The 13,256-nt window shown below is 39.2% G+C and overlaps 1 protein-coding gene across 1 annotated transcript in view; it reads left to right on the forward strand.

The window, feature by feature from the left end:
* Positions 1–13,256, forward strand: part of UGGT2 (UDP-glucose glycoprotein glucosyltransferase 2) — a 250,653-nt gene that overhangs the window by 202,183 nt on the left and 35,214 nt on the right. The window contains exons 33-35 of the mRNA XM_063425741.1: positions 3,143–3,227; positions 4,105–4,287; positions 10,778–10,938. Coding sequence (XP_063281811.1) covers positions 3,143–3,227; positions 4,105–4,287; positions 10,778–10,938 — 429 coding nt within the window. The remainder of the gene's footprint in view (positions 1–3,142; positions 3,228–4,104; positions 4,288–10,777; positions 10,939–13,256) is intronic.

Below are 13,256 nucleotides of genomic sequence, written 5' to 3' on the forward strand. Positions count from 1 at the left end.
TTAGATTGTGTGTTATCACTAGGGTTTTAATTGTTGTCTTTTTTTATTCATATTATTTGTTTCCCTTTGGGAAAACGAACATTCTAATTATGGCTTAAATGCTTATAAGCATTTTGGAAAACTTCTAATATCTTCTCTGAAACATAACTACGTATATCTCCTTGTAGAAGTGAAATCAGTTCCCAGGGTTGAAAACCAAGCTGTTAATACAGGAGATCTACTTAAGGCAGGTCATTATACAAGTAAAGATATTAAGATTGGAGAAATTGGGGAGGTGCATATAATACCTTCATGAGAAATTAAATATTAATCTTTTCTATGTTCCTGCAGCTATAAGGACTAATACCTTAAGTATATAAATCCCTTCTGTAGAATATCACTGCTCTCGTGTTAACATTGGAAGAGGAGGAAAAAAACATGTTTCAGTAGAGACAAATTAATCCTGATGACATATACTTACCAGTTGCAATTGAGAATATAGTCATAGAAAGAACTGCTGTTATTAAAAAAAAAAAAATGTCACGATGCTATAAAAAATAACTTCTCTTGGTTTTGTGTCTATAGTTTCCCTTTACAGAGACATCATTTTCCTATGAAATTATATTTTGGATGAGTTACTGTTGTTAATAAATAATTAAGTGAAAAATGGCTTGATATCCTTCCCCCTCCAATACTCCCCGCTTATCATCATTTTTGTGAAGTACAGACGTGTGCTCCATGGACAACAAATGGAGTGCAACTTTAGAATTGTTGAATCTCTAGTTATCAAGCCATTTTTCACTTAATTATTTATTTTATTGTAGGTTTTTTCCACTATATTTAGTTAGTGTGTTACACTCTGGGTGATTGCCAATTTTTTCGGCAATTTTTAACATATATATTTTTTCAATAAATTCTTTTTTATTTTTGATTATTAATCCTGATTGGTATCCTTAGCCTCCACTGGTATTATAACTCATAGTACTTCCTATGTGTTTCTAGTACCCTAACATTGGTATACTACCCGTAATTAAGCACAATGCATCTTTTTTACGCAGACTGATTTGTAAACATATTTACTATACTTTAAGGACACAATACTGAGCGCATTGTTGCTATTTTGCTCTGTTGTACACCCAGACACACTTAGAAAATAGGGAAATGAGGGAAACAATGACAATCTTCTGGATCTTGTTAGCTTTATTTCCTGTGATGCTTCATGTTCAATTGAATTTGTATTAAATGTTTAGCAAGTGACATCACATTCCAGTTCTAGTCAGGCAAACCAGGGCACTCTGTGCAAATGAGAAGGAAAACAGAAACATGATATCTGTTTCTCCTCTTCCAATTTGTCCATTGGCAGAAACAGACATCATTTTTTATACAGTGAGTGGAATATATCATAGCATCTTGTTCCAAGGTAGGGGTAAATACAACGGCGTGGGTTCCTATGTTTATTTTCATATTTCAGATTTTACAAACACATACTTTTTGAATAGAGGGGATTAGTGAACATACTATTAAATATCCTCGAAGTGACATGTTCTCTTTAAAGGGTCACTCTTAGAACCATAACAACTTTGTATATTTGTAATATGTATGTTGTAGACAGGACCCTGTACTTACTCTCAACCCTGTTATTCACTAAATTGAGAATTCAAAGTTAATTTAAATTTTTAATAAATTAAAAGCATAGTTGACTTGGATTTTTTTCTAGTTTGGCTATTTTCACCTTTTAAATTAAATGGATTCTATAGTCATCAGAACATCTACAGGTTATTGCATTTGTCCTGGTGAGTAGAATCATTCCCTTCAGGGATTTTGCAGTAACATTACATTATAGCCTAGTGATAACTCCACTGGCCACTCCTCAGATGGTTACTAGATGTGCTTCATGGGGCAGTGCTGCACACTGTGCAGTACTACCATAGTGTCTCCACCCTCTGCATGCAGACACTGCACTTTCCTCATAGAGATGCATTGATCCAATTAATCTCTATGAGGAGATGATGATTGGCCAGGGCTGTTTTTGGCTTGTGCTGGCCCTGCCCCTGATATGCCTCCTTGACAGTCTCTGTCCACCCAGTGCTTTCCTATGTGAAAGCATTGAGCATTGTGATTGGCTTTTGATCAACACTTTTGATGTCAGCCAAGCAGGCTCATCAGGGGCAGAGCCAGCAGCATCAGACTGGAATAAAAGTAAGATTTTGTTATATTTAGGGGGGCGGGGCAAGTGGGGGCCAGGGAGGCTAGATGGTGGTTTTAGCACTATAAGGTCAGGAATACATGTTTGTGTTTCTAACTCTATAGTGTTCCTTTAATTAATTTTGAAATTCTCACTTGAGTAAATAACCCTGGATGAGTAACTTTGTGCTGCAGACAGTTGTAAAAATTAAAACCGCTCTGACACAGCCCCTCAGAGAGGTCAGTCAGGAAACCTATATGTTAATTTCTGTTGGCAAAGTCTCATATTTGTCCTGCAAAAATAGGGGCATAGATAACGGCTCTGCCAACAGCTGCCCACAAACTGTGAGCCAAGCTAGTATAAACTGATAGCAGCCATGATAGTTGCGGAGCAGTTCCATGTGATGAGTGCAATTGTTGCTGAAGTGTAAACTACTTGTACTATAAACTCCAGCCAGACAGGTGTTTAAGAACAGATCCCACAGTTTAGAATGAGAAAACCATGTTGGACTTTCTCATCCTTGTGACAGAGGGTTGTACTTGAAGCTACAGGTAGACTCATTAAATAGTGCTCCTGCAGGGAACTTTAAAGGTAAGTAACTTTATTTTTATTTATTTTTTTTCTTACAATTTTTTTAAGATTCTGTATGTAATGCAATAAAAAATTGGAAGTATTTTCATCCATAGTTTGATGAGCCCTTAAATGTTGATGTTTTGCGTACACTTTCACTTGATATCAAAGGGTCTCCTCTTGCTTGTGTTGTGGCATCTAATCTTACAATGGTACTTTGTGATTTCATTAATGTTTCCAGGCTTTGCTTCTGTGTTCAGTGATTACATCTCAGTCCCAGCTTTGAACTACAGAAAAGTAATTCTAAAATCCACAAGATTGACTCCTCTACCATGCAGTGAACTGTCTAATAGTATGTACAAAATGTGTTCTAATCTTTTTTAAATTTTTTTTTCCTTCCCGTTGTAGAATCATGATGCTCTCCGTTCTGAGACATACAAAAACACCAGTGAAGTTTTGGTTTTTAAAAAACTATCTCTCCCCCACATTTAAGGTATGTGGTGCTCAGAGTTGGAGCATAGATATGTATGTATTTTCAAACTGCAGCCACTTGAATAATTGTACACTTTACAACACAAACCTGTATTCCTAAGGCCTTGGTGTCCCTGTCCCTAGTTATTGATGTTCCCTCCTCCCTCCCCCACACCAGATTTACTCACCTTTTTCCAGCATTGAGTCATGGAGAGGTGTGGCCTACTAAATTGTTGGTCCAATCCATTGTTCCTCATAGAGGAGCATTGGAAACCTGATGCACATGCGCAGGGAGAGCCATGCACACATCCAATGTTTTACTCGTCAATGTAGAGGAGGCACTTCCACTGGCTGTTAGTATAACTGCCACTAGAAGAGGAGTTAGCAAAAACTGCAAAGTTTTACATTATAGGATTGAAAGGACAGGGCCACTGCACACAGACCACAGACCACTTCACTGAGATGAAGTGACCTGTGTGGCTTTAGTGGTCCTTGAAGTTTCGATTGCATGCTAAAATCTTTCTAAAGATTACGCTTAGATATTATGCACAGAAAATGTAAAATAAAATACAGAACATGTTTTATGTTAATTCAGTAGTGTGTATGAGATTTTTATATTATTATTTTGTGTAATATTATAAGGCCCTGTTTGGCAGAATGACTAGTAAAGATGGTAGTATTTTGTTTTGGGTTGGGTTCCTGATAAAATTCAGATATATGCCTCCTCGATTGTGTGGAAGGGTTCAAAAATGAATGTCTGTTACATACACCATCAATTGTAGTGGACTCTGGAACGTGCTACGTCAAGCTATTATCTGTTATAGAAAAATGATGTGCAAATGACTGAAAAAGCTACATGTACGCATATGGAAGTAAAAAAAAACTATCTGTATCCTTAGGAAATCATTCCCTACATGGCAAAGGAGTATGGATTCCAGTACGAATTAGTACAGTACAAATGGCCTCGGTGGCTTCACCAACAATCCGAGAAACAGAGGATTATTTGGGGCTATAAAATTCTTTTCCTGGACGTACTTTTCCCACTTGCTGTAGACAAAATCATCTTTGTTGATGCTGACCAGGTATAGTAACGCATGCTAAGTATAGCTAAAGTTTAGAACTAAGCCAGATACCAACTAAAGAGGCTTTCCTCTGAGAGTAGGGAGTGTGAAAACTGATTTTATTCTTAACCCAGATATCAGGCTTAGTAGCAAACACGCTCAGATTCAGAATCCATTTCAGGTAATTATGTCAACATTCTTTCTATCACAAAGGGATTTGAGAAGCTCATTTCTGTCTTTTTCACCTTTGCCTAGTATCCCTGCAAAAGGCTTTAGTTTATATTTTTTTCATTCCACTTTTTTTTTTATTGTTAAAAGTTCAGGATGTTCAGTGTTTAAATGATCTGTGTCTTGTCGGTGTCTCCTAAGGACAGGAATCTACGCTTGCGTTTAATGAGAAAAGCATGCGAAGAAATGCTTCATAGATCCTTACAAATCCATGCCAGGCCCTGGAGTTGAGACATATTTAATCCGAATATTGACAGTTTGAATCCAACCACATCATTAAACTGTGTGTTATTTGGAATGTCACCTTAACCACTTGTGCACTGAATATACCCCCAAAACCATAACATAGATCACACATAGAATTTTCTGAGCTTTCCTTAGCATTTAGCATTGCCATTTCCAACGTAGTCTTAAAAATTAATAAGCAATACACAATAAAAATTAATGCAATTGCCTAATCTGTGTTTGCTTGGTCCAGGGGATCTGAGGTTGCTATGTTACAATTAAGTGATGCCGTTTATGACTCAAGAAAGATACATGAGGTTGCAAAAGCAAAATGCCCCTAATGATCTCAACCCTGCCAATGCTGCTCCATTGTTTAACAGTGGCTAAGGACAATGGGCAAGAGGAGCTTTCTCAAAACAGCAGGTGTCAGACCAAATATATCATTTACTTCTTGTAAATGAACAGTGCTAAATATGAAACGTATGGCTAGACAGCACAAAGTAACGTCACATTTTGGTTATTTTTTGTATTTTTTATTTTTTTTGTATTTGTTGATGAATTAGAGAGCTGACTGATCTAGAAAAGCAATTAATATAACACAAACCCAAAGCTAATTGAGGTTATCTGAATTCAAATAATAAGAAAGATTGCAGAAAAAAATAAATTTGTTGGTTGTGGTGATTATATGAGCACATATGTATTGATTGCAAAATACAAAAAATAGGATAAATCTTGATGGATATAGTCTGAAATGCCATCTCATTCTTTTGCAATTATACATACTACATAGCAGTCTAATATACAATTCAAAAGTTAGTCACACAAACTCTTCTCGAGTTTGCCTTCTAATTTCTAGAATGCTCCCAGACATTAGTTAAAGGGACACTATAGGCACTAGAACAACTTTAGTTTAATGAAGCAGTTTTTGTGTATAGTTCATGCTCCAGCAGTCTGTCTGCTCAATTCTCTGCCATTTAGGAGTTAAATCACTTTTGTTCCTGTTTATGTAGCCCTGGCCACACCTCTACTGGCTGTGACTGGCACAGCCTGCATGAAATAATGGTTCCATTTTCAATCAGTTAATTTGCACTAGCCGTTTTTATCTCCCGCTCTCTAAGTTGAACATTTATCACACACAGGAGACTTGTGCAAGGTCTAGGAGGCTATTAACAGAGCAGGAGATAAGAAATTCTAAATTAAAAAATGTGCAATAAAAGAAGTTAAAAGGAACACTATAGTCACCTAAATTACTTTAGCTAAATAAAGCGGTTTTAGTGCTATAGATCATTCCCCTGCAATTTCACTGCTCAATTCACTGTCATTTAGGAATTAAATCACTTTGTTTCTGTTTATGCAGCCCTAGCCACACCTCCCCTGGCTGTGATTGACAGAGCCTGCATGAAAACAAAAACTGGTTTCACTTTCAAACAGATGTAATTTACCTTAAATAATTGTATCTCAATCTCTAAATTGAACTTTAATCACATACAGGAGGCTCTTGCAGGGTCTAGCAAGCTATTAACATAGCAGGGGATAAGAAAATCTTAATTGAACAGAACTTGCAATAAAGAAAGCCTAAATAGGGCTCTCTTTACAGGAAGTGTTTATGGAAGGCTGTGCAAGTCACATGCAGGGAGGTGTGATTAGGGTTCATAAACAAAGGGATTTAACTCCTAAACAGCAGAGAATTGAGCAGAGACTGCACAGGGCATGATTTATGCTCCAAAACTGCTTCATCAAGCTAAAGTTGTTCTAGTGTGTATAGTGTCCCTTTAACCCTAAATATAGATCCAGCACAGCCAAGGGCACCCTACTCCAAAAATGGTGGAGATGGTATGTGGACCCTCTGCTGAACCGCTACTGAGTTCAACTCTACACTAGCAGGACAAAATCTTCACAGCATTCCTGTTTCGCTTGGCTGAGAAGCAGAAGGGTCTGTCGACACCTTCAAGCTACCACTCTGCTGCTGTCATGCCTATGGGGGATCTTGCTGTGTCTTTGAGTCCTCGCGCAACCGGCCTACAAGGCTCTTTACTCTGCTACCCATCACGCAAAGTCAATGACCCAGATGGCGGGATTCCTGCTCCAGTTTCCCAGATGGAGAGCACAGCAGAACAGCAGCAACAGAATCATGATCCTACTGTCTACTTGCCACTTTTCTCTCACGGTGACGAAGAACCGCTCCTGGTGTCAAAGGGGCCTCATTGTGTGATTCCAGCGTTCAACTTACTACCGGTGTGGTTATCGCCTCAGTGGACTGTGCTTTCAGGTTCCAGCAGCTCCACAGAATGGGTATCAGCTAGCTTCAGGCAGCAGTGGGGGGCTTTTGGCAGTCATATCTTGTCTGCAATGTGAGCTATTATTTGTGGTACCTCTGTGATTCCTTATGAGCAGTTGGGGGTGACTCCTGCATTTATTAGGTTGCTATGCTAGCTTCTTACACTTTTTAGCCTGTAAATCCAATATCTCAGTGGTTAACATTTAGGAGCCACTCAAACGAATAATGTATTGCCTGTTTTTGTTTCATCATCACCATGTCTAGTCACACTCTTTTGTTTTAAGATTAGCCTTACTCTCAGTGCTAGACTTGTTTGCTACACGATGGTGAAACTTTGCCTTCTAAAATTGTGCTGTATTTGCGAAACGCCACGTAATGCAATATAACCTGTTATACACAACTTTATGATATGTATTGTGTTATTGGATAATCTTGTGAGTGCTGCATTTCATGATTCTTTGTAAAAACAAATTTGCACAACAAAAATAAAGATTTTCAAAAAAAAAGAATTAACATTCTGAGTTCTAGGCTTCTTAAAAACATGTGTGCCAGGGTTGAACCTAGCCCCCAACACAAAAGTTCAGATTACTCTAAATATAGATTGTTGCAAGCAGAAACTCTGCGCAGGCATGTAGACTCATACCACCATGACCACCTCTAAAAGCACAAATGGACATGGTGATTGGAGTAAAACTTTAACACTATGTACTGAACTTATCTACTCATTGTTCAGCCGTCCTGATTATGTTTGTCAGTTCATAAATTATAATAATTAAAACAAATTATAGCTAGAGTCTAAAATGTCCTAACAAATCATGTAGGCTTCTCCAACAGTTCAGAGCAGAGCCTCCGTTTTGGTGCTGGCTGGCAGAGTCCACCGTATTTTTCTTCTTATTTATTTATTTGTTGTAAACTACCCTCAAACATTTTGACACAAACCAGGTAGATGGCTCCCAAAAACTATTTGCTCTTGAGACATGGCTATGTATAAATTATACTGCCCCTGAAGTAAATTTATTTCCACTAATAGTTGAGCTCTTTTCTTATAATGAACCAATCTGAAATGTATTTACACAACCAGGATTTGGTGGCAAGTTCATCTGTATTGAAATATCTTCTCTCTTTACCTAATATGAAGGACCTACTACATCACTTTATTTCTGCTGGCTAAAAAACACTAAAGTCATGTTGTTTACAGTTTAAGAGGGATGAAAAATAAATAAATGTAAAGGTGTGTCTTTATTTTTTTCTGGATACCCTATGGCATTAACATGTAGGTCGCTCCATCTGTCAGTTGATTATGGCAGGAAATTAAATGGTTGCTCCAACCGTTATAACCACTAAAGCCCATTGCAGGAGTTTTATAACCACTACAGCCCACTACAGGAGTTTTATTATTATTATGATATTTATATAGCGCCATCAAATTCCGCAGCGCTTTACAATGGGTGGACGTACAGACATGTAGTTGTAACCAGACAAGTTGGACACACAGGAACAGAGGGGTTGAGGGCCCTGCTCAATGAGCTTACATGCTAGAGGGAGTGGGGTAAAATGACACAAAAAGGTAAGGATAGTATTAGACTAGTGACAGTTGCAGAAGAGGAATCAGTCAGGAGCTATTAACAGTTTAATTGATACGCTTTTATAAAGAAGTAGGTTTTTAACGATTTTTTTGAAGGAGTGGAGACTGGGTGAGCATCTAACGGAGGAGGGAAGCGAGTTCCACAGAAACGGTGCAGCCCTCGAGAAATCTTGAAGGCGCGCATCAGAGGTGGGAGTACAGACAGAAGATAGACGTAAGTCTTCAGCAGATCGATCGTAAGGGCCTAGACGGGACATACTTGTGTATAAGGGAGGATAGATAGGTGCGAGTAGCATTATATAGCGATTTGAAAGCAAGAACCAGAATTTTAAATTGAGCTCTATATTTTATAGGAAGCCAATGTAGGGACTGACAGAAGGGTGAGGCATGGGAGGTGCGGGCAGACAGGAAGATGAGCCTCACCGCCGCATTCATTATGGACTGTAACGGCGCAAGTTGGGAGCACGTAAGACCACTTGGAAGCGGATTACAGTAGTCAAGGCGAGAAAGGACAGTGGAATGGACCAACACCTTAGTCGCATCTGGCGTTAAGTAGGGGAGGATGCGCGCAATGTTTTTGAGCTGGAAATGACACGATTTGGCGATAGATTGAACATGAGGCTTGAAGGAGAGGTCGGAGTCAAAGACAACACCTAGGCAGCGAGCCTGCGTGGTGGAGCTGATGGTAGCACCGTTGACTTGGAGGGTGACAGACACAGGAGTAACCACACTTGAGGGAGGAAAGACCAGAATTTCAGTTTTGGTCAAGTTTAGTTTAAGGAAGTGGGCAGCCATCCAGTTAGAAACAACAGAGAGGCAGTCAGATACAGTCAAGAGGGACGGGGAGAGATCAGGAGAGGACAGGTAGATTTGCATGTCATCTGCATAGAAATGATATTGGAAGCCAAGGGAGGCAGTATAGATGGAGAACAGTAAGGGACCAAGGACTGAACCTTGAGGGACACCAACAGAGAGGAGTTGGGGAGAAGAAGCAGAGCCAGAGAAAGAAACACTGAAAGAGCGCTGGGAGAGGTAGGAGAGAGCAATATCTTGCAGACCTATATTGCGGAGGATAAGAAGAAGCTGTTGATGATCAACAGTGTCAAAAGCCGCAGACAGGTCAAGGAGAATTAGGATAGAGTAGTGACCACGAGATTTTGCAGCGAGTAGATCATTGGATACTTTGGTCAGTGCCGTTTCCACAGAGTGCTTAGCGCGGAAACCAGACTGAAGCGGGTCTAGCAGAGAGTTGGACTCAATGAAGTCTGTCAATCTCGCATACACAATTCTTTGAAGGATCTTGGATGCAAAAGGCAGTAGTGAGATAGGACGATAGTTGGATGGGGTGTTAGGGTCAAAATTGGACTTCTTTAGAATTGGGGTTACAGTTGCATGTTTGAAGGGCGATGGAAATATACCAGAGAGAGAGAGATTGAGAATTTTAGTGAGAGGTGGAGAAAGAGAAGAAGACAGAGTACGGATGAGATGCGAGGGAGTTGGTTCTAGGGAGCAGGTGGTGGGGTGGGAGGACTGGAGCAGAGCAGAAACCTCTTCCAATGTAGCGGGTGCGAATGAACATAGAACAGCAGAGGGAGTGAAGTTAGGGGAAGTATTGTAAGGGGAAGAAGAAAGATAAGAGATCTCTTCTCTGATTGTAGAGATCTTGTCAGTGAAGTGAGTTGCAAAGTCTGAGGCGGTCAAGTTAGTAGGTGGAGGAGAAACAGCAGGGCGAAGAAGAGTTAAATGTGTAAAATAGTCGTTTGAGTTTTATAACCACTACAGCCCACTGCAGGAGTTTTATAACCACTACAGCCCACTGCAAGAGTTTTGTTACCACTACAGCCCACTGCAGGAGTTTTGTTACCACTACAGCCCACTGCAGGGGTTAAAATGTGAGGATTATCCTGGCCCTGTTTCCTGGCAATACAGAAAACCATTTTGCAATGATCTGCCATCTTACCTAGGTCCTGCCAGGCTCCTTGTCTTTTTGTAGGCAGGTTTTACAACATCTGGCATCTCCAGGCACCATGATGACTTCAAATCACTGAAGTGGCCATAGTGTTTGGAGTCACGCTTTAAACTCTCTGTTTAACTTTGACTTCTCTCACCCATGTATGCTGCACAGTTTGATTTACAACTTCTATAGTATGGTGTTTATACAGCTGACTAAAGCATTGCTCTTTTCTTTTTGCTAGATTGTAAGAACTGATTTAAGAGAACTTCGAGATTTCAACCTTGGAGGGGCACCATATGGTTACACTCCTTTTTGTGAGAGTCGCCGAGAAATGGACGGTTACCGTTTCTGGAAATCTGGATATTGGGCTTCACATCTCGGACATAGAAAATACCACATCAGGTAGAAAATGAATGCACACTTATTAAACCAATAATCTAGGGGTTTATCAAAACAAGTTACATTGAGATTCTTGTTTGCAAGTATGTCCTGGAGTGACTCCCTAGTTATATGATATTGATTTTATTGACTGAAGTATGACCCCCACCAGGAGTTTAAAGGAACATTACAGTGTTAGGAATATGTGTATTACAAACACTATAATTTTGAAGTAGCTGTTAGGGTCCTCGGGTCCCCTCAGAGTGGAGAAATAAGATTTTAAACTCACCTTTTCTACCTCGCTGCACCGGATTTGCCGCAGCTGTCCTTGCCTCGAAGGCTGAGATCATCAATCTTGATGATCTCTGCCAATTAAATGCTTTACCATTGGAAAGCATTGCAATGCTATTGTGTTTTCATGGCAAAATGCAATGCTGTGCCAATCAGCATTTCTTTATAGAGATGCAACGAGTCAATGCATCTCTATGGGAGCGTCCTCAGTCTCCATGAAGGGCATGGAGATGCTGAACTAGATGCTTGACTAGTAAACACCTTTAGTGACTGCCACTAGAGGGGTTACTAGGCAGCAATGTAAACAATGCTTTTCTCTGAAAATGCAGCATTTACATTTCTCAGCCTGCAGGGACATTGAGCTGTAGTGGTTCTGGTGACTATAGTGTCCCTTTAAATTACGCCTATGAGGTGTGCAAAGATCTACAATTTGGTTCATTAACCAGCCTAGCATTAACTAGCATTATTAAATTAATATATTTGTCTCTTTCTTCATTAACTTCATGAAATTGTGAATTATTTCTAGCAAGTTTACTTATTAAAGAGCAAAGCATTTACATCTTTGGGTGGTAAATCAGGAGCAGTCGATTTAAAGCTGCTTACTTCTATCAATTCTATCCATGGCAGTAAACAATAAACATGCTTACAGTTCATAAAACATATCTTTTTCAGTATAGAAATTAAGCATTGCTTGATCCAAAGTGCCATGTTTGTGTATTTGGCCACTATGTATATTTCCAAATGGAACAAAAAGGATTTCATGTAACTATGGTGATATATAGGAGTACAATATCACGATAAGTGGCATGAACAATTTGTGGCATACTAGTATTAAACAGAAAAATATGTTTAATGGAAATATTATTCAATGTTTTTTTTTACATATGTTTCAATGGCCTCATAATAATGTATGAGGCCATTGAAACATATGTAACATGAAGAACGCATGACACAATGTTATTTAATAACTTTGATATAGCATAATTATCTTGGCAAAGCATACTGTTTGGCATGATTCCATTCTTGGCTAAAAACCTTTTAGTTGCCATGTAAGGCTACAGTTTTATTGAAATTAAAGGACCACTATAGCCACCCAGACCACTTCAGCTTAATGAAGTGGTCTGGGTGCCAGGTCCACCCAGGATTAATCATTTCTGGTGTAAACATAGCAGTTTGAGAGAAGCTATGTTTACTTTAGGGTTAATCCAGCCTCTAGTGGCTGTCTCATTGACAGCTGCTAGAGGCACTTCCGCGCTTCTCACTGTGAAAATCACAGTGAGAAGACGCCAGCGTCCATAGGAAAGCATTGAGAATGCTTTCCTATGGACTGCCTGAATGCGTGCGCTGCTCTTGCCGCGCATGCGCATTCAGCCGATGACTGGGAAAGGAGGAGGAGAGTCTCCAGCACCGAGGGAGCCCGGCGCTGGAGAAAGGTAAGTGATTTAACCCCTTCCTCTCCATCCAGCCCGGCGGGAGGGGGACCCTGAGGGTGGGGGCACCCTCAGGGCACTATAGTGTCAGGAAAACGAGTATGTTTTCCTGGCACTATAGTGGTCCTTTAACTCTACTTAGGAATATGTATGTATATATATATATATATATATATATATATATATATATATATATATATATATATATATTTATTTTGTGGCTTGGCTTCTTATTGTTTGGGTAGTATCATTTATTTAGCAAATCAGTATTTCTTATGTATAATCTTATTAATTTAAATCAGGATTAAAATATAATTGTTAACATAATTTAACTACATTCCTTAAAATCAGAAAATTAAGGGATGTGAAGAGTTTTAATGCTATGACATATTTTGGTAAATATAATTTGGTATAAAGAATGATGCAGACTGTTTTGTAAGCAACATATCTATCAGTTGTGCTAAAAAATGTAAAACTCCCTTAAACGTGTCATTGCCAAGAAAAATAAGAAAAAGGTGGTTGTCACAAGCCTAAACTGTCCAGTGGCCTGAGCCGTCTACACTCCTACTATTTTCTTATTACAAAGTAGTTCCAATAACATACCCTAGTACAAGTTCATCA

This window comes from Pelobates fuscus, chromosome 1 (assembly GCF_036172605.1).
Source record: "Pelobates fuscus isolate aPelFus1 chromosome 1, aPelFus1.pri, whole genome shotgun sequence".
In the NCBI taxonomy this organism is placed as follows: domain Eukaryota; kingdom Metazoa; phylum Chordata; class Amphibia; order Anura; family Pelobatidae; genus Pelobates; species Pelobates fuscus.